The following is a 21,449-nucleotide window of genomic DNA, read 5'->3' as shown; positions in this document are numbered from 1 at the left end:
TGTTTTAGAGCGAGCAGGTCACTAAGGAGTTGTTGTTGGTTTTTTTTTTTTTTAACTCAATCATTGCTTGGGGTGATTTATCTGAATCCTGTACACACAATTGATGCACAGCACGCAATCCTTTCTTTTGTTACTATGTACCAATCTGTCTTTCTGGGTTTTTTAAAAAAAACAAAACAAATGAAATGACTTTTTATATCGATTTGCCAGTTTATCCAGCATATTGGCATATCTGGAGAACCAGTATACACTAAGTAGATAGTTTAGTATGTACAAGATTTGTGTACCTTCTAAACTTTCTACCTGTATTTGTATCTTGCTCTCCAAACAGTACTACTTTGAACAGACTACCTTTTGTTCCACTTCGCCGTGTCGCAGAAATAGGATGACAAGTTAACTTTTTATTGGATTTTGTATGGATTGGAATCAATTTAATGAGTCATTGTTCTGTGTCTGAACTTGACGGAGTTTTGATAGGAGGAAGCGGGTGGGAGGTAAAATTACTCTCCGTATGTACATTTTTAAGCTTCGCTGGCCAGTTCTACACACTTTAACGGTTAATCAAGTAGAAACTGAACTGAGCTGAGTCAGTAGGTGTGTCTCTGTCAAGCTGATGCACTTTCTTGAGTTGTTAAGACAGCAGTTACGTTCCGTCATACACGGGCGTTAAGTGTTTGTTTGAGTTTGAGCAGGATGACGGAATATAACAATTCGACAAAGGGATGGTACTATAGAGTTAGGTATAGCCCGGGTGTTGAATGAAGGTACTGTAATTATCATCATCTACGTTTTATATGCGTTGTGCGTTCATCCATCGATCGATTCATTTTTTTTAATAAATAAATAAATTTTGTACCGCTTATCTTACGCATGGTCACAGGTGGAGCCTGGAGCCTATCCCAGGGAACTTGGGGCACAAGGCGGGGGACACCCTGGACGGGGTTCGCAAACACTACGGGCAATTTGGTCATGCCAATCAGCCTACAGCGCATGTCTTTGGACCGGGGGAAACCGGAGTACCCGGAGGAAACCCCCGAAGCACGGGGAGAACATGCAAGCTCCGTACACACAGGGCGGAGGCGGGATTCGAACCCCCAACCCTGGAGGTGTGATGCGTTAAGGCCCCATACCCACTCTGTTGTGCATTTCACAACATGAAATTGTAACACCGCGCTGTGAACTAGGGCCTAGTAAATTAAAGCAGTCGAAAACAGCTAGAGGAATATTCAAAACTAGCCATTTTAAATACACTTAAGCTCCAGAATGATGATGCATTAAAGGAAAAACAAACTTCAGTGGCATTATTAGAGAAGCAGGATGGCTTAAATAATGGTTTTATGAGGATGACAGTTATGTAAATCACGTGCTGTAGCCTTCATGCTTACCAGGCTTGAGAGAACACCAATTGAAGAATATCTCTTGGAAAACTGGCGCTCCATTCATCCAGTACACTTCCTGAGATGTGTAGAATCCGTGCCAAGCTCTAGTGAAGCTGTTCTTGTGGCCCAACACTTACCTAGTTGTGTTATTATTCTGGTCTTTGTCTTTCATTAATTGTCTTATCGGTGTTTTACCGTCATGATTTCCACCAATCCATTGAAAGTTTAATAACAGACATGCCATAGTACCTACCTTTTTTTTTTTTATTATTGTTTATTTATTTATTTTTTGAACTGGCTGTTTCTTGTTCCTAATTGACCGTATAAAGTAACCGTATAGCGGTTGAATTTCTACTTCAAAAGCCTTTACTTTAAAAGGACGAGGTACCTCAGGGTTCCGATCTAGGACCGACTCTCCTTGCCATTTTAACCCCATACGGCAAGTTCATTCCGATGTAATGATCGACTGAATGTATAAAGACTGTTTAAAGTCAGTCATGAGTAAAGAGATTATTAGCAAGTTGAAGAACACACCGCCTTGATTGACGAATTTGTTTAGCACGTCCCGCAGGAGTTCAATGGCATGCTAATTCTCTACACTGATATGGTTTTACTGGCGTCACAAAATGCTCCGAGCTATTTTTTTTTTTTTTTTTTTTTAAAAACATTTCAAGTATCCCATCAGACCAATATGAGAGCGCACAGAATGTTCCTAAATAACATGTGATTTATGACGTTCATGTTTGACAGCTGTAACTTTCCATAGACTTCTGCACCTTAATAAAAGAAAAATTATTCGGTGCCAATGCAGCAGGTGTAAGTGGTGTCAAAGGATGCATCTTTCAACACTTAATCCTGTAGGCTTCTACCGTTTTGCGATTTCCGGTACGGGGGGGGTGTGCGCACACACTTTCACCCATGATCATCCCTCATTGGTTGTCTCCTCCCCCCCCCCGTTCTTCAGCAGCGTCGAGCCCTTATTTGCCCATGTCACAGGCTCGCAGTGTGTCACTGCACTCCAGACGCATGCCTGGCATTCCAGCGGCTCCTCGCTGCACAGTTGTTGGGCATAGCCCGCGTTTTTCTGGCCCTGGGGAACGGATCGCTCGCATTCACCCAGGAGCTGGGCTGAGAGGAGGGGAGAGAAGAGTGCAAGTGACACATGCTCCTTTCCCGCTGTTGCCCTCCACCCCATAAACGCCTCAGGGCTCCCTTTGCGGCGGACTGGTCATGTTTTGACAAGGGAAAAGAGGGGGAAAGTGGATCATAGGTTGCATTGTGTCGAGTTGTGTAACGGTCACTCTGACTCATCGTTTCGAAACGTGGGAAAGGGTTTTGAGGACAGAAACAAAAATGTCAACGGCTGACTAGAAAATATCAGTGTTCGACGTCCATCTTGTGAGAACGATCAAAATGTGCGTTAGGATTTAGACCCGCGTCTCTAAATTTAGACTAGTGCAATGAATACTCACTGGACACTTTAATAGGAACACCTGTATTCCTGTTCGTTCTCGCAATTATCAGCTCGGCCAATCACGTTGCGGCAGCAGCACGATGCATGAAATCGTGCAGATACAGATCAAGAGCTTCAGTTAATGTTCATATATAGCATAAGAACGGGGGGAATGTGATCTCTGTGCATTCTGAGGTGCTTTACTGCTCACCACGGTTGTACTGAGTGGTTATTTGTGTGTGTACTGAGTGGTTATTTTTTAAACCCCCCCCCCCCCCCCCCCGCCCAAACATGATTGGCCGACTGGATAATTGCATGAATATGCAGGATTCATAACTTATCTCTTATTTATTATATAACTGTCTGTGGCAGAGGGCATCTAGGTTTGGATGAGGGCTGGATGGTATTCAGTAAACAAAGCTATGATCAGATTAGAGCTGGACTTTTAATCTGATCTTAACCATGATGGCAGTTTTTAGATTGGGCAATCAGATAACTGTGCTAATGGTTAAGGTTAGAATTTGGACACCGGACACTGTTTGCTTGCATGATGATGCATGCGGTAACGTTTTTAAAATACAGTATACACTCAAGATACAAGTGCCTTTCTGAATTGGATGATTATCATGTAGTCCCAGGTCTCGTGCATGTTTTCCTCTTCAGAACTATCAGGATCACATGACTGACTGTACAACCCCAATTCTGAAAAATCTGGGACAGTATGGAGTCATTTGAAAATTCAGTTCACCCGGTACTATATTGAAAACACATCATTAGTACGTTATTTGATATTTTACTTTGTATATTTTCAAAAATAAAATCAGTTCACACTCATTTCAGATCTGATAACTGCAACACACTGCAAAAAAGTCGAGACAGTCGACCGTTTACCGCTGTGTAGCATGAGCTTTTCTTTGAGTAACACTTATTAAGTGTCTGGACGCTGAGTGTAGAAACCAGTTGGTTAAGTTTAGCGAGTGGAATTTTCCCCATTCATCCATTATGCATTTCTTCAGCTGAGCGACTGTACAGAGACTTCGTTGCTTTATTTTGCGCTTCATAATGCGCCACACGTTCTCAATGGGAGACGGGTCAGGACTGCAGCAGGCCACGCTAGCGCCCGCACTCTCTGCTTACGCAACCGTGCGCTTGTAATCCCGGCAGAATGTGGTTTGGCGTTGTCCTGCTCTGGATGGCAGCATATGTTGCTCCAAAATATGTACATATCTTTCTGCATTAATAATGCCCTCACAGGTGTGCAAGTTACCCATGCCATTGGCACTGACACACCCCCGTACCATGCGCACTGACACGCCCCCATACTCTTTGGCCCGAGGAGAACACGACGGCTGTTTTGTCCTAAAACTATTAGAAACGTCGACTCGTCGGACCACAGAACACGATTCCACTGTGCTACTGTCCATCTCGGATGAGATCGAGCCCAGAGAAGTGGGCGGAGCTTCTGGACAGTGTTGATGTACGGCTTCTGCTTTGCATCGTAAAGCCTTAACTTGCATCTGTGGATGCAGCGGCGAATGGTGTTGAAGGTTTACCGAAGTATTCCCGAGCCCATGTCAGGATCTCCATTACAGACTCATGACGGTTTTTAAGACGGTGATGTCTGAGGGATCAGAGATCACGCGCATTCAGAACTGGTTTTCGGCCTCGCCCTTTACGCATCGAGATTTCACCGGATTCTTGGAATATTTTAATGATCTTGTGCACTGTAGAACGTGAAATGCCCCAAATCCTTCTGATTTGTCTTTGGTGAATGTCGTTCTCAAAGTGTTGGATTATTCTCTGACTCATCTGTTGGCAGCTCGACGAGCCTCGACCCATCCTCGCTCTTTAAAGACTAGGCCTTTTTTGGAGGCTCCTTATATACTACGATCAGACGATTGCCTCACCTGTTTCACACCACCTTCTTATTTCAACTCGTCACATCGCTATTAGTCCAAAATTACCCCTGTCCCAACTTTAGAAATGTGTAATACCGTTTCATTTTATTTGAAACAGCAGGATTTTAACAGTAGACATAATCACAAAGCGGCCTTACAGAAATCAGGTTTCGATCGCCCATGACGCTGCCGACAAGGAAAACTCGCCACAAAACGACATTTTAAACACCGATCCATGACATTCGGTATCAGGAAAAACAAGACATTCTGAGATCTAAATTTAGCCTGATCAAAAGGCTTTGGTGTGATAACATCTGTTCATGCCATCTCAGACGCAGACTGGAAACTTCTCCAGGTGGTAACAGGTAGAGCTACATTCTGTATATTATTAAAAATGATCACACTGCCACTAAATACTCAAGCACGCTGATGGGTAGGTACGGTGCCATACTTATACAATTACAGATACTTAATGATTACAGATTACTGTCCAGTCCGAATACATGAAGTATGGTTTCTATATTAAAAAAAGAGAATATTTCGAAAGAGCGAGCTAATTGCAGGAGAGGGGTTATTCTTTTTTAAGAATATATATACGCATACGGTATGTAAACGTACAACCCCAATTCCAAAAAAACACAGTGGGACACCGTGTAAAATGTAAATAAAAACAGAATGCAATGATCTGCAAATCTCATAAACCCGTACGTTATTCACAATAGAACATAAACATATTGAATGTTTAAACTGAGGAAATGTAAGGGCATTTTGAATTCGATGGCCGTAACACGTCTGAAAGAAGTAGGGACCGGGGCAACATAAGGCTGGAAAAGTAAGGGTTACTAAAAAGAAATGGCTGGAGGTTAATTGGGAACCGGTCAGTTTGATGATTGGGTATGGTGGTATAGAAATGTTATGGGGGTGCATTAGTGCCTATGGAATGGGCAGCTTGAACATCTGGAAAGGCACCATCAGTGCTGAAAGGTATATACAGGTGTTCGAGCAACATACGCTTCCATCCTGATTCCAACCCATCTTTACTTCTGAGAGACGCTTGTTCAAAGAGTATACAAGAAAATCTGTTCTTCGCTAAGGCCGAGTGCACGCTACGGGATTTTAGCACCGATTTCCCAGTCTCTGAATAATTTTGGGTACATGTCACTCTGTGACAAATCTCTGTCCACTCCAGAGACAGAGGCTCTATGGTACATCTATGACGAGTAGTAAATGCATGTGATGAGCAATAGCGAATGAGAGACTAATCAAATTCATCTGCGGTCACGCGCAGCAGATCCCTGAACCCGTTTATCATCCATCTATTCGTGTGCTAATTTGTCACGTCAAAACGATTGTGGAACGTACGACTGTAGAATGGCGACACTCCTTCCTACACAACTGTCTCTGTTTTTCAGACCAAATGCTGCAGAAACGTGAGAGTGTCACATGGCGGATCAGCTGTGCTTCGCTTGGGAGCTTGCGTGCGCGCGTGCGTGTGCGTGTGCGCGTGCGCGAGCCGAGTCCTCAATCACTCAGGCCGTGTACACACCCCTACGTTAACAAAACTACAGATGGCAAGTGATAAAAGTCATGACATGTCAACAGTGCAGCAGTTCTGAGATTTGTAAGTGCCGTGTGGTGTCCACTCACGTGGTTCTTTGAAGCTTGAGACAGTTTTTAGACATGCATCACATCACAAGTGACAAGTAAAAGTGATTCTGCTTCGTCAGTTAGTTTGTCTGTGTTAGGAAATCTGTTTGTATACGGTTACTGGCTGCATGTTGCCTAAGATGATTAAAAAGAAAAAAAAATAATTACGCCATTATAGTAGTAATCCTCCCAACCGCCAGTGATCAGAGGAGAACACAAATGAGAATTTTACCGTGAGCTGCCAAGTTTAAGCGGCTAAGCGAACATGCCAGGATCTGTTGAAATATGGATTTTTTTTTTTTTTTGTTTGCAACGAAAGAAAAAAAGAAGACACGCCATGATTACGGCGTGCGTCAGAGCGCTCAGGTATTGAGTCAGGTGTCTGTGTGGGTGAGTGTACGAGCGAGGAAGAAAGTGGTAAAATGACACAGTCTCAAAAGGGTGTTAACCCGTGTACCACCTGTACCATTGACTAACAGCTAACAGGCTACAGTATTGTATGCATAAAGTAGGTCATGGCATGTTTCTGCTCGAAGCTTAAACAGGGGAACATACAAAAACGTCCCAACTTATTAGAGCAACCAATATTTAGTGTTTCATAACAGCACCAGCGCTTTACGCTTTCATAGTTGTTTCTGATGTCCTCGATTGTGTCTTTTTTTTTTTTTTGTGCAAATTTGGGCTGTCGCGTACCAAGCACGTGAGGCGCTGCCGCTGTCTTTGTTACACCGCTTAAGCATAAGCGTTCCCAGGCGTCGTGCTGGGGTGGGTGGATGAGTGTATGGGCGTGTGCTGCACTGAAGAAGAGAAAACATAAGTGACACCTTTACAGAAGTGTAATCCGATCTGCCTGTGTGTATTCCAGGTATGAAGAACACCCGTTTTGAAAATGTTTGTGTGTTGCGTTTTGCACGAGCGCAGGTTCAGGCAGCTGCAGCTGAAGTCCGAGAGCCGCGCGGCCGAGCTGCAGAACCAGACCAAGCTGAAGGCTTTCGAAGCCGAGCGCGCTCAGATCGTGCAGGCGGAGACGGCCAGGAACCTCAGCCTGTGCCAGATAGAGTGTGAGAAGCAGCAGAAGAAACTGGAGGCAGGTGTCCTTTCATCACCTTACGCTGCCTTGTCATCAGCTTTTTTACTGTTGTGTCTATTCCTTTGTTTCATTTACATTTACAGAATTTGGCAGACGCCCTTATCCAGAGCGACTTACGTGCGTTTTATTTATATAACTGAGCAGTGGAGGGTTAAGGGCCTTGCTCAAGGGCCCAGCAGTGGCAGCTTGGCGGTGCTGGGGTTTGAACTCATGACCTTCTGGTCAGAAGTCTTAACCACTGCGCTACGACTGCCCATCTCCAAACAAAAACTGTTTTGTTTGGGTTTTGTTTTCCTCGCACAATACAAGGCAGGACAAAACCCCGTCCTTATTCTAGTGCATGCGTGTACAGTAGCGTATAGAGGAAATAAAACCTGAACAAAAGTCATGTGACCCTCCATCACCTACCTAAGAGCTAACGCTGCATTCGAATTACCTCAGAGCTTCACTGACATCATTTTCAACGCCTCAAGTAAAAATTGGCGGAACACGGTGAGATAGATATGACAGGATGTCTGTTTGTAGATTGCGCTAAAACAAATATTCGTACTATTTAAAGGTATGTTGTGTGAATGGCCGTCACTTGCTGTACTAGGTGCTGAGGAAATCTAGTTCCTGAGTAGGAACCGAATCATTTCTTTAGTCCGGAGGGCGGAAATGACGCCGTTACGGCCTTTACGTCGAAGGCAGCGTAAATAGCTAAAAACGTTTCGATCCCGCCTCCGCAGAACCGTCTGAATCGGCGTCTTTCTGTCTTAGGTTCTAACCAAGGAGTTCTACGCGCTCCAGTCGTCATCCGAGAAACGCATCACGGAACTGCAATCCCAGAATGCCGAGCAGCAGGTGAGGTTGGAGACCTACGAGGAGCTGGAGAAGGAGCTGGATGACGTCACCATGCAGGCAGCAGAGAGTGAGACGAATTTACCAGCTGATCCAGGAATCAGCTTTCCACTTATTTTTTTTTTTTTTTTCTTTCCTGTAGGCGTAAATGAAGCGTCCAAGTTTGTTGTTGTTTTTTTTTTTTAAATGAGTTCACTTTTTTTTTAAATTTATTTATTTATTTATTTAACGCTAGACGTTTCACGTTGGTTAACGGTTTCCTACGTTACCCACGATGCCGTTCGACTACCTGCTGATGCCAGTGGGATTGAGTCCTCGGGTTCATCTCTACCCAAAGAGAGAGAGGGATACGTCGGTGCTTTAGTGCTTCAGTCTCTCCAGCTCTCACGCCTCCTCATCTCAAACAGATCAGCTTCTAAAGCGTTCGTGCGAACACTGTCGTTCGTCCCATCACGCTCGTGACCCCATAGATCGCCAACTAGCCTAACCGGAATAGCAGAAATATAGCAGCAACCCATCTCAAATATTTTCATATTAATGGGTTTTCAGGGTGTTTTCCTTTTAAGCATGATGTATGCTTCATTAGAACAGCACGCTTGTGAGAAAACCCCCGAGCTTTCCTAGTGCTTCAGAACAGTAGCTAGATCTTAGCTGTCCAGTCAGATGTGGGAGTGTGCGGTAAACAACCTTGCGTGATGTGCACAAAGTCAACGTTTTGTTTTCACCCGCTCGAATTAAAAAGGTCATTCATCGCCGTAGCCGCTGTGGCGGCTTAAGAGGAACTGCATACGAATTCACGTCGGATAAAGGGAAGCGTTTAACATTTATTTGAAAATCAGGTCACGAGAGTACGATTTGAAGCAGAAGACACGGATGACTCGTTTCAAAACTCGTCCCGTGTTACGATCTGAAATCTGAATGGCCGGCGTAATTTAAAAACGCACCGAGCGGTTACAGATTACAGATCTCGAGTCTGCTCTGACTCGAAAGAGAAAAGCAGGTCTGAGAACCGACTTGTGAAATTATTTTATAGCTTAATGACCGAGTAGCAAGGATGAACATGAAGAATAGCTTGTTGTTGTTTTTTTTTTAAGACTTCAGTGTATATGAGTCCCTGGACTGAGAACTAAAAAGAATAAAAGCAGTTTACTCAGAAATAATTTACAGTCCCCTGTGGAGGCTGTTGGTGATGTCAATGACTGTTGTTTTTGGGTTTTCCTTCACAGCTTTCATAATGTTTCTGTCATCAGCTTCTGCTGTTGTTTTCCTTGTCCGACCCATTCGGTGTCTGTTGCGCAGTCTTTTTCATGACAGTCCAAGTTGTTGTACTGGCTATGCCCGATGTTTCTGCAATGCCTCTGAATCAAAGCTTCAAAATGGCTTGTTTTTCTCCCATAGGCAGCTCTCTGGTCTTCATATTGGCTTACCCTTTTTTTTTGTTTGTTTGTTTTTTTTCTTTCCCCTTTTTTCTTTTTAAAACACCATCACAGGTGAAACTATTCAGAGCTATTTATTGTGTAAACAATCAAACGAACAGGACACACCCGGGTAACAAGAAACTCCCGTCAGTCTCCCGTCCCAATATTTTTGCTCGCCTACAAATTGGTCTGAAAACGTGCCGTGTTTTATGTCGTCTCGCACGTCTGCATATAAATACCGGGGAAATAAAAGCTGAAATTCTAAACTCTCTTCTCATATTCATATATCTTTGGATCTCAAACCCTCAAAAATGTCTTCAGTCTACAGCAAAAAAAAAAAAAAACAACCGACTCGGCCTTGCCGTTCCAGTAGTTTCGGAGCGGACTGTACAACAGAACTCCGAGGGCAGCTGAATAAACGTCTTCAAAATGTGTTCCTAGATAAAGATCATTTAAAACCCTTACGCTCTAAAGAAAGAGATGGATATGAGAGAAAGTCTAACAAGACTTCTTATACGGTTTTATCCGAGTTTCTCAAACTTCTTCCGATTTCTTATTCTTTGTGAAAAGTTTATTATTTTTTTTCTTTCGGTATCGTCGTGCGCTCAAACGAGCTGCACTGCTATCACTCGAGCACAGATTCTTCTCCACATGGAGGAATTGTACAGATTTAGAGGTTAATTTGATCGAAGAATTAGTGCTTCACTGCCCTTAGGATTTCCGTGGAAACGTGTTTGATACGTGTTGGAAACGTGTTTGATACGTGTTTGATACGTGTTTGATCGTATCGTTCCGTCCCGTACAGATATGGTGGATAGAGATTATGTTTGAACTCCCACTGGAGTTCTCATTTTTTCTCGTTGTTTCTGCCTATCGCACCGTGTTTTACGACTTGACTAACGAACGCACGTTTTTGCTTTCAACGCCGTTCGTTCCAGAGTTCATTAACTTACTTTGGCTCTGCTTTGTTTTGAAAACTTCTGTACGTTCTAAGCTTGGAGAGAGAGAGAGAATATTTTATGAGCGTAGTTAGCCTCTCCCCTTTGGTCCTGATGGTGGGTGGTCTGAGAGGCATCCAAACACGTTAAGTTGCACACGTTAGGTTTTTTTTTTTTCTCTTCCCCCTCCGTGTTTTATAGTGGAAAATCAGGATGACGCCGAGAGGGTGCTGTTTTCATACGGTTATGGAGCGAACGTGCCGACCACGGCCAAGAGGAGGCTGAAGCAGAGGTGAGAGTAGAGGTCAAGTGTCTTCACGGCGCTTTAAACTGCTGTTAACGATGAACGATGCTTGAAGAAGTCACGTGTGTGTGTGTGTGTGTGTGTGTGTTTACAGCGTTCATCTGGCAAGAAGGGTTCTGCAGTTAGAGAAGCAAAATACTCTGCTAAGGAGAGACCTGGAGAGAAGCACCGCCCACGCAGGGCAGATCTCAGAAGAAGTATTATGCTCTCAAACCCATGCTCAAACACTTACACTCTTAGTCATACATCACCGCACAGAGATGACAACATAAGCTCCAACCAACAGAATTCATCTTCACGCCCAACCACAAATATAAACACACAGGGTTTGGTTTTTTTTTTTTTGGTTTTGTTTTAAGCTCCGTCTCAGGAGTGGTTTATCATCAGGGCGCTAAACACATGGGACGTTTTTAGCGTTCGTTCGTTTTCCTACGACCGCTAGAGCGGTCACAGGGACGCCGTTTGTACGGCGTAGCGCGTTTAAGAGACAGACATCCCCACAAAGCAGCCCTGCGGAAACCCGGACGTCGTTTTAGATCCTTAATCAACCAGCCAGAGGAGGAAAACCTCTCTCAAACCATGAAACCCGTCCTCTTCTGGGTGACACCAGATAGAAGGATTATAAATCACTGGAGTTTAGACGTATAGAAGAGTAAAACAAATTGTGAATAAGAGTTCTGGGGTGAGCACAAGAGAGTGTTTATGATTTGCAGTAATCTACGATATCGTCTTCATCTGATTGGCCGTTCAGATAAAAAAAAAAAAAAGAAAGAAAAGGCGCCTGTTTCTAAATGTTGGAAAGAATAGTAGAGAATGAATATAGCATTGTAGAGATACACTTGATTATAATGTATAATCAGAAAATAATGGCTTGTCTGCATTTGGATCATAAAACCGTTTGTGAATTTAAGGTTTGTAGAAATGTAGGCGGAAAGATTTCTCTCTCATTTAGCCTAATCACTCCGAGGAAAGCGCTATCTGCCCTCTTCCGCACACATGAGCTCGCATGACCCAAACAATTGGCGAGTGACACTGTGATTGTCACCTTAGCACTATTTTTTAAAATTTTATTCTTGCCTTTTTTAATTCTTTTTTAAAAAATCCGTATAGAGTACAAGCGACAAATCGGTACCATCAGTTCGCGTCTGTGTTAAAAGCCGTCCGATTGGAGGAGCGATAGTCAATGGAAAAAGCACAACACAAAAAAAAATGCTCACTGAGACCCAGAGTTCAGGAAGTGAGTGTTGTTCTAACATCACGTATGTCACTGCAGGCTTAACCTGAAGAGTCGTTCATTCTTTCTTTCTGTCATTCGTGAGTAGTGGAAACATGTTTCTGATCTACAGTGGCGAAGAATGTGCCAATATTTACACACCATCACTTTGCACCGACAGCTACCGTTCTTATCCTTCAACACACACGTAGTCTCGTTGTAGCCTACTCAAACGGCGAGCTGCTAATCTTAACGGCAGGCCGGATTATCGAGGTGCAGTCAGGCATGTCACGATCTAATTTTGAACTTTTTTTTGTTTTTTTTTTTTTTAAACGATGGCAGATTTTGGCAAGTTTCCACTAACCGACTCACTTCGGTTTCAGTCTTGACGTCCCCTGAGCACACGGACAAGCCGTGCGAACGCCTCCGCTTGCTACATCCGTGCAGAAACTCCCCAGAGTTTACAGAGGCTCTCGAAACTTGGGAATGAGTCACAGATGTTGCAGTAGATTTCCAGCGAGCCTCATCGATTGCGTTTGTGCGCTGGGTTTCAAACGCGCTGTCGAGGATTAGATCGGTACAGGACACCGAGTAAACGTTTCTGTTTCGGGATCGGGTTGCATAGGAGACGGCGTGTTACCCACGGGGGAAAAAAAAGATGATTTATTTAATGATGTGCACTGATTATATGGATGAGGAAGTGGAGTAATTGTAGTGCTTGTAAAGCGCTGTATTGTTCTCTGCTAGTTTTTTAAGGCCTCAGGATACTTAATGCAGAGACGACATATGTGAGTGTTGTTCGAAGACGAACCATCGAAACCGTTCAATCGGGCGGCCGTGGCTCGGGTAGTAGAGCGGGTTGTCCACTAATCGTAGGGTCGGCGGTTCGATTCCCGTCCCACGTGATTCCACATGCCGAAGTGTCCTTGGGCAAGACACTGAACCCCAAGTTGCTCCCGATGGCAAGTTAGCGCCTTGCATGGCAGCTCTGTGTGTGTGTGTGTGTGTGTGTGTGTGTGTGTGTGTGTGTGTGTGAATGGGTGAATGAGAACCAGTGTAAAGCACTTTGGAACCACTAAGGTAAAAAACGCGCTATATAAGTGCAGAACAATTTCACAAGCATACAAGCTCACGTGCTTTCCGCAGCTTCAAATACTCCAGTACTGCAGGTGGCGCTGTCAAAATTTCACAACGTATTATTTACAATTACATAAAGAGATGAGTTTAGCGTGCAGTGGTGGCTCGGTGGTTGAAGGCTCTGGGTTACTGATCAGGAGTTCAAGCCCCAGCAATGCCAAGCTACCGCTGTTGGGCCCCTGGGCAAAGCCCTTAACGCTCCGTTGCTCAGGTGTATAAATGAGACGAATGTAAGTCGCTCTGGATAAGGGCGTCGGCCAATAAATTCCGTAAATATAAACGTGCTTGTGACACTTGTACGATAGTTGCATATGAATCAGCTTGGACACGCTAATCCGTAATGACCGATCACAGGCTCGATCACAGGCTCGGTCACGTAGTGTATTTCACCACGATGTCCACGATCGAGCCCAGCCTTCACATGACGACGTTTTGTTCCACAGCGGCGGCGTATCATTCGTGAAAGCTAGGCAAACGTTATCCGGAGAATCCTTAACGTTTGGAATATCTTTTTAGAGTTGAGGAATCTGTTTAACAATTTTAAAGTGGAAAGAGATTTTCATATTGAACTAATCTGACCGAGTAGCTCCGTTTGAGTCTCGGTTCGCGCTGCTGACGTTTTGTTTTGTTTTTGTTTTCAGCTGCCCGATCAGCATCGCTTTAAACCGTCACACACAGCGCAATGTGCCCTCTCCTTCTCCCTAACTCTCGCTGTTCTTTCGCTTACCGACTTCTTTGTTTCTACCTACTTTTCTCGCACATTCTTTGCCTCCTTTCGCTTTCTCGCCTTCCTCATTTTCATTTCTCACGCCGTATCTTCCTCCGTCCTTCCCTCGCTTGCCTTCCTTGCTTCCTTTCGTCGCTTTCAGCCCCTTGCGCTTGAGAACACTTTACCAGACGTAGAGTGAAGTGTAAACACTGAAATGTAATCTTTTTATTATTATTATGATTGTTGTTATTATTATTTTTATCCACGCAGGGAATAGTCCCGTGATATGGAGTTTCATTAAAGCAGATCAGGACCAGTTGTTTTCTTTCGAGCAGTGACCTAAGTGTTTGTGGTGGAAATTCAGCACAGAGCCAGCTCACACAACTGAAAGAGTCCTGTGCTGCTTCAAGCACTCGATTTGTTCCCATAAGCAGTAAAGAAACTCCATCGCTGATACTTGTCGAGGAATCTGAAGTGCTTTGATCCATGGTATCGCTGACATTCATTCTCCCTCGTGGCTTCATGCCCTGTCGAGGAGTCGCCCAGAGTCAAACTTGGACCAGGAACTGACACAAGTCTGCACTTGTTCCCTCTCTGTCCTACAGCGGTGCGTGATACGCCGAGTTCGCACTGTTCCCTACATTCAAAGCTAATTCCAGCATTAAATCAGGTAGACGTCGTTCTTTTCCTAACACGCTTAAAACATAATTATAGATCGTAGCCGGACTATTCGGCGGCGTCGTTTCAGATGTTCGGACACACTAGGATACGTCGCGAATAGCTCGCAGGGACGAAGAGCTAATTGCTTCTTTTAATTTAAAGCCTGTAGTGAAAGACTGTTGGCTGTCTGCTCATCATCATCTTGACACGTGAGAACTGAACTGGCGGTGCCTAAAGAGAAGTACTTCAGACATGCTCGATGTGTTCCCCTGGCTACGGCGACGTGTCGCGTTTTTGCACTTCTCACGTTCGATCACACGTGTCGTTTCGCGTCGTCACGGGATCACGGCAAATCAGGTGCCGTCTCTTAGATTAGTCTCCGGGTGATGGGAGGAGCCAGTGACCGACGTCGAACTGCCCTTTCATCTGTGGGATTGTTTTTGTATTCGTTCACCAAATGAAACGAAGCGCTCCGTGTCACTCAAGCCGATTAAACCCCACCTTCCGAGGCATCCGTGTATCTAATGAAGGGGTTTCTAATACCCTTTGTGTCTCGATGGATCCGTTTAATACCGCTTGATAAAGGAGGAAGTTAAGTAGCTGTACTCGTCAAACGTTCCGAGACAGTCGCGATGAGATAAATAGGATAAATCGGGTTTGATTTGTATACCGTTTAACGAAATCGTCTTGCACGGAGCGTGCGTTACGTTTTCACGACCGCGAATCAGTACCACGTACCATTCAAACTCTGTTTTGAGGAACTTTTCCGAGTGAGAGTTTAGTGACCTGTCGACCTTCCCGTCTTGGTTTTCTGCTGTCGTAGCCCATCTGCTTCATGGTTCCGTCACGTCTTGTGTCCTGAGATGCTTTTCTGCTCACCACGCTTGTAAAGAGTGGTTATTTATTTATGTTATCTTAGCCTTCCTGTCAGCTCAGTCAGACCCAGTCTGGTCCTTCACACCCGACCCGTCTCATCAACAAGATGTTCCTGCTTGCAGAACCTCCGCTCACTGGATGTGTTTTGGTTTTCACACCATTCTGTGGAAACTCTAGATACTGTTGTGGGGGAAAATCCCAGGAGATCAGCAGTTTCTGAAATAACCCCACCCCCGATGTTTGATTGCAGCTTTTGGACCTGCATCTGAATGATTTAACGCATTGTCCTGCTGCCACATGATTGGCTGATTTGGATGGTTCTTCTTCTTTCTTTCTCTCACTCTAACTTCTTTACTCGCACCTTTTGTCTGTTTCAGCTGCAAGCAGCCAATCAGCTTCTTCAGCAGGCTCAGCAGCCGTACAGTTACCTCATCGAGACGGTTCGCCAGCGGGACGCGCAGATCCAGTCGCTCAAAGAGCGCCTCTCGCAGCTGGATGAAGAAGTGAGGTGCGTATTCGGAGCAGTAGTCCAGATTTCAGTTGGGGAAAGGAGCACGCCCTCTTTTGTTGTGGAGAGAAAGCTGTTTGACATGTTTTAACATTTGCACTGGCTCACCTCATTTCAAACTGTTCAAGTGCTAAAAGGGATTCCTCTGTTTTTGCACGAGCATCAGACCGAGCACTAAATGGATACAGATACAGATACACTGATCCGATAGCATCATTGCAGACACGGATAGTGTCATACGTAGCACTGAAAAATGCAGGGAGTCATTACGGTGGGTAATTTCAATTCATGAAAGTGACTTTTATCCCAACTCGAACCGAGCGCTCTGTATAACCCCGATATAACATCACCGGCTCATGAATATTCGAACGCTAAATCGTCGAGGTAGTTAAATGCACAGCTGCTGTTGGTGATAAAAACGCTTTAGATACAGATCCTGTGAAGAAAGAGATCATGAGATTCAAGAGATTGACACAAACGTCAAGGTAGATTGACACTGTAGATGAGTCCTTACACGCAGGCAAGTTCTTCTCTGGAATTTTTGTTCCCGCCGCTTAATAGCAGCGTGATGCAAGGTAGGTATTTGTCACACGTGAGAGTAAACTTGCGTGTCTATGTCTTCAAGGGACAACTATTCGTACTCAGGAATTCACAAAGCTGTCAATTACTCTAAGATGCTAATTAATGTTTGCTGGTAATTGTCATGACATTATCTTGAAAACAAACAGTTTCTTCAGAAGTCCTAGTATGCAAATAAAGGTAGACGGGTCATCTCATGTGTTGCCCTTTTAACATGTCTTCCTGGAGGCTAGAGGATTAAAAAGAAGAAGGGAAAAAAAAACAAAAAAAAAAAAACAGTGCTTGTTCCCCTCGAAGATCCCTGAGGGGTTGTTTCTGGCTTGACACAAAGCCATGTTTACCTCAGCACTATGTTTTTACTGACCTGAAACCAGCGTGTCCTTTGACCCAGATCTCAAGCTTGATTACTTTGAAAAACGAAAAAGTGCTTGTGAAATACTTGTTTGTAGCACCCCAAGGTGTATCTGCGTTTCTGCTTTACTTATTGACTAATGGTTGACTGGGATTGTCACTGAGTGAGCATAAAAACCAATCATTACACACCTGCACCTGTCTAGGCTGATTGGGTTGAAGGTTCTGTGGCAAGAAATACGAGAAAACCATGAGGAACAAATATGATCTCATACTGAGTTGTTATTGGTAATGCTAGAATCCTGTTCGCGTAGTCTGTGTAATACTCGCTGCATGATAAAGCGCCTCCCGGTTAATTTGGACGCATTTCTCCGTAAACTGAAAGACCGATTGTTTCTGTAGACTTCTGAATTCATTTTGATGCTACCATCATGAGTTACATCATCGATTAAAGATTAGTGAGAATGTTCCAGAAGCAACCATGCAAGCCCAGGCCGAGGCACTACCTCCACCGTGTTTCACAGATCAGCCCGTATGTTTCGGATCATGAGCAGATCCTTTCTTTCTCCACACTTTGGTAGAGGTTCATCTCGGTTCCAGAACTTTTCTGGCTTATCTCTGTATTTCTTTGCGAATTCCAATCTGGCTTTCTGATGAACGGTTTGCATCTTGTGGTATGGCTTCTGTGTTTCTGCTCTCGAAGTCTTCTCCGAACGGTGGATTGCGAGACCTTCACCCCTGCCCTGTGGAGCTTGTTGGTGATGTCACTGGCTGTTGGGGGGAGTGGTGTTGGTGTTTTGGCATTTTACTGCTCTGTGATTTTTCTGATTGTGAAGCACTTTGGTCAACTCTGTTGTTTTAAATGTGCTCTATAAATAAATCGAGTCGAGTTATTTCATGTCCGTTAGTCTATTTAGTGCTTTTCCCACCAGATGTTACAGTACTTTACAGTTATCATGTGGATTAATCTCGACATGTAAAGCAATAGGGAGTTTGCTGTTTTAGCGTAGGCTCGATGATTCTGTTGTACTGGGTTGGTTTTTTGTCCCCCCCCCCCCCCCCCCCCAATTGTATTGGAATTTAACGACAATACTGCTTTTGATTTGTTTCCACAGTGCAATGAAGAAAGAAAGGGCATCTCTGCTGCAGGTGAAAAACAACATGGCTGCCGATCTGGAGCGGCTCCTGAGCCACAGAGAGGTAACTGCTGACTCAGCCGAGGTAACACCACCTCAGGGAGGTGTTGTCTTGTAATTTGGTACGAGCCACCGATCTAGGTCAAATTAAGGATTTGTTCAGGGTTCAGTATAGGTCAGTAAAAAGAGAAAAGAACCATTTTGAGATTGAGGTGCGTGTGAGACACAATGAGATGCTACTATTGGAGGTGCCCAGAGTGTTTCAATGGAACTTGCTGCCCAATTGTATACGTACACACACGCGCACACACACGCACACGCACACGCACACACACATACGCAGTTGCCTCTGGGTGTTCCCTCTTTGTTGTACAGACACTGTGGGCTGGCATGCAAAATGCCAGTCACACACTAGTGACTTCAGGCCTCTGCTAGAACAAGTCGTTCTCTTTCACAACATCACGTTGGTGCTTAATTAACGAGATCTGGCACTGGGCTGGATGATGCCTATGCAATACCCGAGTATGTAGTTGAACAGCTTGCCCAACAGCACTTGTCTTCATAAGAAATGTTTTTTAATGTCACCATTATTTGCACGCAGATGACCGTACAACAATTGCCTTTATTTATTTATTTATTTTTGTATGCCAAACTCGAGCAGTATGACAGGAATTTCCAGTTAACAGGTTCTCATGAATTCGTCCCATGTAATCGCTCTGATTCGGATCCAATCGTTTTCGTCACGCTGCGTGCGAATACAAGACTCAAGACGAAGTAGTAGTAGTAATAATTATAATAATAATAATAATAATAATAATAATAATAATAATACAAAATTCAGCTGTGCTCGTTTTTCATTCGCTACTGAGCCTAATTCCCTCGCCACGGAACCTACGCCAAGCCTAAGAAAGAAGCTCGTAACACATTTGTGAAATTTGGAGCTATTTTGAACCAAACATTCCCCTCCCACCAGCACGGCCACTGCTGCTGCTGGCGCAGCCTTTGCAGACTGCACAACTTCCAGTGGCATGTTGGCATAAAGCACGCAGTCCTCGCGGACAGCTGCTCGCTCGCACAGCGCTTTAACATGCCAGCGCATATGGTGGCTGAGTGATAAATAGAAATATTAAATGACCCCTGACATGCACACAACCGGGCACATCTATATTCATCACCGAAGGGTGCTGGATGTTCTGTTCGTGAAGGAATAGCGTACGGCGAAAACGTAGTAGAGAGTCCGTCTCGCGTCCTGCGGTTTTAAAGTCGGATTGTTTTCACCTTTTATGTAATACCTCATCAATGTCACTTTAGTTTTAATACGCAGTCGATATGAGAGACATTTTGGCATCTTTGAGCGAGAGAGAGAGAGAGAGAGAGTGAGAGGGGGGGGGAGAGAGAGCCTTGTTTCAGCTCTGATTTCCATGTGGTTTGGAAGCATTACACTGAAACATGTCACAACATCGAGTTGATTCTATTCTCTGGTATATCGTTTGATTGATGTATACAAATCGTGCAAGGACAAGAAATGACCATGACCGGATGAACAAAGTAGCACAGTGTGTCGTTATTGTGTTTTTTTTTTTCTATTTTCCGAGCTAGGCAGTGCCAGCATTGTTCAACGCAGCTACAGAGAACTGAAGTGACAGTGTTTTATTTATGTTCACGATATGTCTGGGAAATACTGCAGAGCATTGAAAAAGCAATTCAGCTATGAGCAAAAGTCTAAAATGCATGTGAAGATGTGAGTTGTGGAGTACGGAGTAAAAACTTTGATAAACAAAGGCCATTTTTATCGTGTCTGTTTTTAGCTAACAGGAGGTGTGTGGCGGTCTGGGAAAAACCATTGGATGGAGCTTGTGTCTGAATTCTGGGGGGGAAAAAAAAGACCAAAATCAGATTTTTCTGCAAATAATATACTTTAACACCATTACGGACCATTACGCCGTATCGCACCTGTAGAAATAACCCCAGGTGATGTACTATAATCCCATCCCTGTTGATACGCTGGTAAAAAAATTCTAGGAAAAGACGTTTTGCGCTTTTTCTTTCTATCGAAACCAACAGTCCGAGTTTAAAAACGCAGAGCGATAAAATGTAGATGATGTTTCGAAGGACATCTCGGTGAAGCAACACGATGAACACACACCCATCCCTTATCCTGAGCGACTCGATCGTTAGTGCGACAGATGTCCTCCGGCAACATTACATCCAGAAAGCGTTTACTTTTTCTACTAGAAAGTCTTTAGATTGGACATTTGTATATAGTGGAATATTCGACCCGTACCGGATCTCGATTTGTCCCCTTTAAAATGTGCAACGTTAACCAGTGTTGAACATTGAACTTCCTGACTGTACGCTCACTCGTACAGCAGTAGAGATGACTAAGTGACAGATCTGCAGGGTTCACCGTGGAAATCAGTGAACTACTTACACGCATTGAATTCTCTGTAACTTCACTGTCGATCATCTTGATCGAGCCGCAAGCCGAGTTTAAGTCTGCCTCGCTGACGGATCCGCCGGTTTGCGTGCGTCTTCCTCATAGGAGCTGTCCGCCATGAAGCAGGTGCTGGTCAGCATGCGCTCACGGCAGAACCGAGAGCCGGAACCGGAGCTCAGCAGCAGCAGAGAAGTGGAACGGCGGCCCAGAGAAATCGGCAGAACCGCAGACGGGGAGCAGAACCAGCTCCGACCCAAACCTACGGTGTTTGTGAGTGCACACGAGCTCCATATAACAAACAGTAATATTCACATGAGCACAAAATGGCTTCCTGCTACAAGTCCTGTGTATCTCAGTACGGACAGATGGAGTCTGTTCTAGATTATATCATCAAAAAATATATTTACTACACACAAGATACACAATTTGTGCTGTTTTTAATTGTAACGTGGATGGTTACTTTTTAAAACGGCGCTGTCGAATGCTGATCGGTCAGAAGGTCTTGGGTAAGGTTTATATTGATGCAGCTGTTCGTATACGTTACTGTTTCTATAGTAACAACTTGCATCGAGAGTTCAATGACCGACATGTTAGACGAACGTATAAAAAAATAAAACAACAACCCGCGTGTGATTGTCGATGTGATGAAGTTTTTGTTCGTTTAACATTTTATGAAAGGAGTCTCCAGTGTCGGCGCTTGGCAACAGTCAGAGCTAAAGCTGGAACACGTGGAAAGTCTTCTGGACAGGAGTTTACGCTTTTTCGTGACATGACAAGCTGTGTGGTTTTGTTTTTGTGGTTTTCTTTGGTGATTTATCTTCACGGGCGAGAGAGAGAAAAAGAGAAGCTGGTGAGAGAATGACTGTTCATAGCCGA

At 44.2% G+C, this 21,449-nt stretch overlaps 1 protein-coding gene across 5 annotated transcripts in view; it reads left to right on the top strand.

The window, feature by feature from the left end:
* pibf1 (progesterone immunomodulatory binding factor 1) overlaps window positions 1–21,449 on the top strand; it is a 35,604-nt gene that overhangs the window by 13,027 nt on the left and 1,128 nt on the right. For all 5 annotated transcript variants that reach the window (XM_053614990.1, XM_053614989.1, XM_053614991.1 and 2 more), the window contains 7 exons: window positions 7,299–7,464; window positions 8,227–8,377; window positions 10,865–10,955; window positions 11,062–11,164; window positions 15,940–16,070; window positions 18,116–18,200; window positions 20,679–20,843. In XM_053614990.1, the coding sequence (XP_053470965.1) occupies window positions 7,299–7,464; window positions 8,227–8,377; window positions 10,865–10,955; window positions 11,062–11,164; window positions 15,940–16,070; window positions 18,116–18,200; window positions 20,679–20,843 (892 nt within the window). The remainder of the gene's footprint in view (window positions 1–7,298; window positions 7,465–8,226; window positions 8,378–10,864; window positions 10,956–11,061; window positions 11,165–15,939; window positions 16,071–18,115; window positions 18,201–20,678; window positions 20,844–21,449) is intronic.

This window comes from Ictalurus furcatus, chromosome 26 (assembly GCF_023375685.1).
Source record: "Ictalurus furcatus strain D&B chromosome 26, Billie_1.0, whole genome shotgun sequence".
Lineage (NCBI taxonomy): Eukaryota > Metazoa > Chordata > Actinopteri > Siluriformes > Ictaluridae > Ictalurus > Ictalurus furcatus.
Note: the sequence above shows the minus strand (reverse complement) of the source record. Positions and strands in the feature narration are given on the sequence as shown.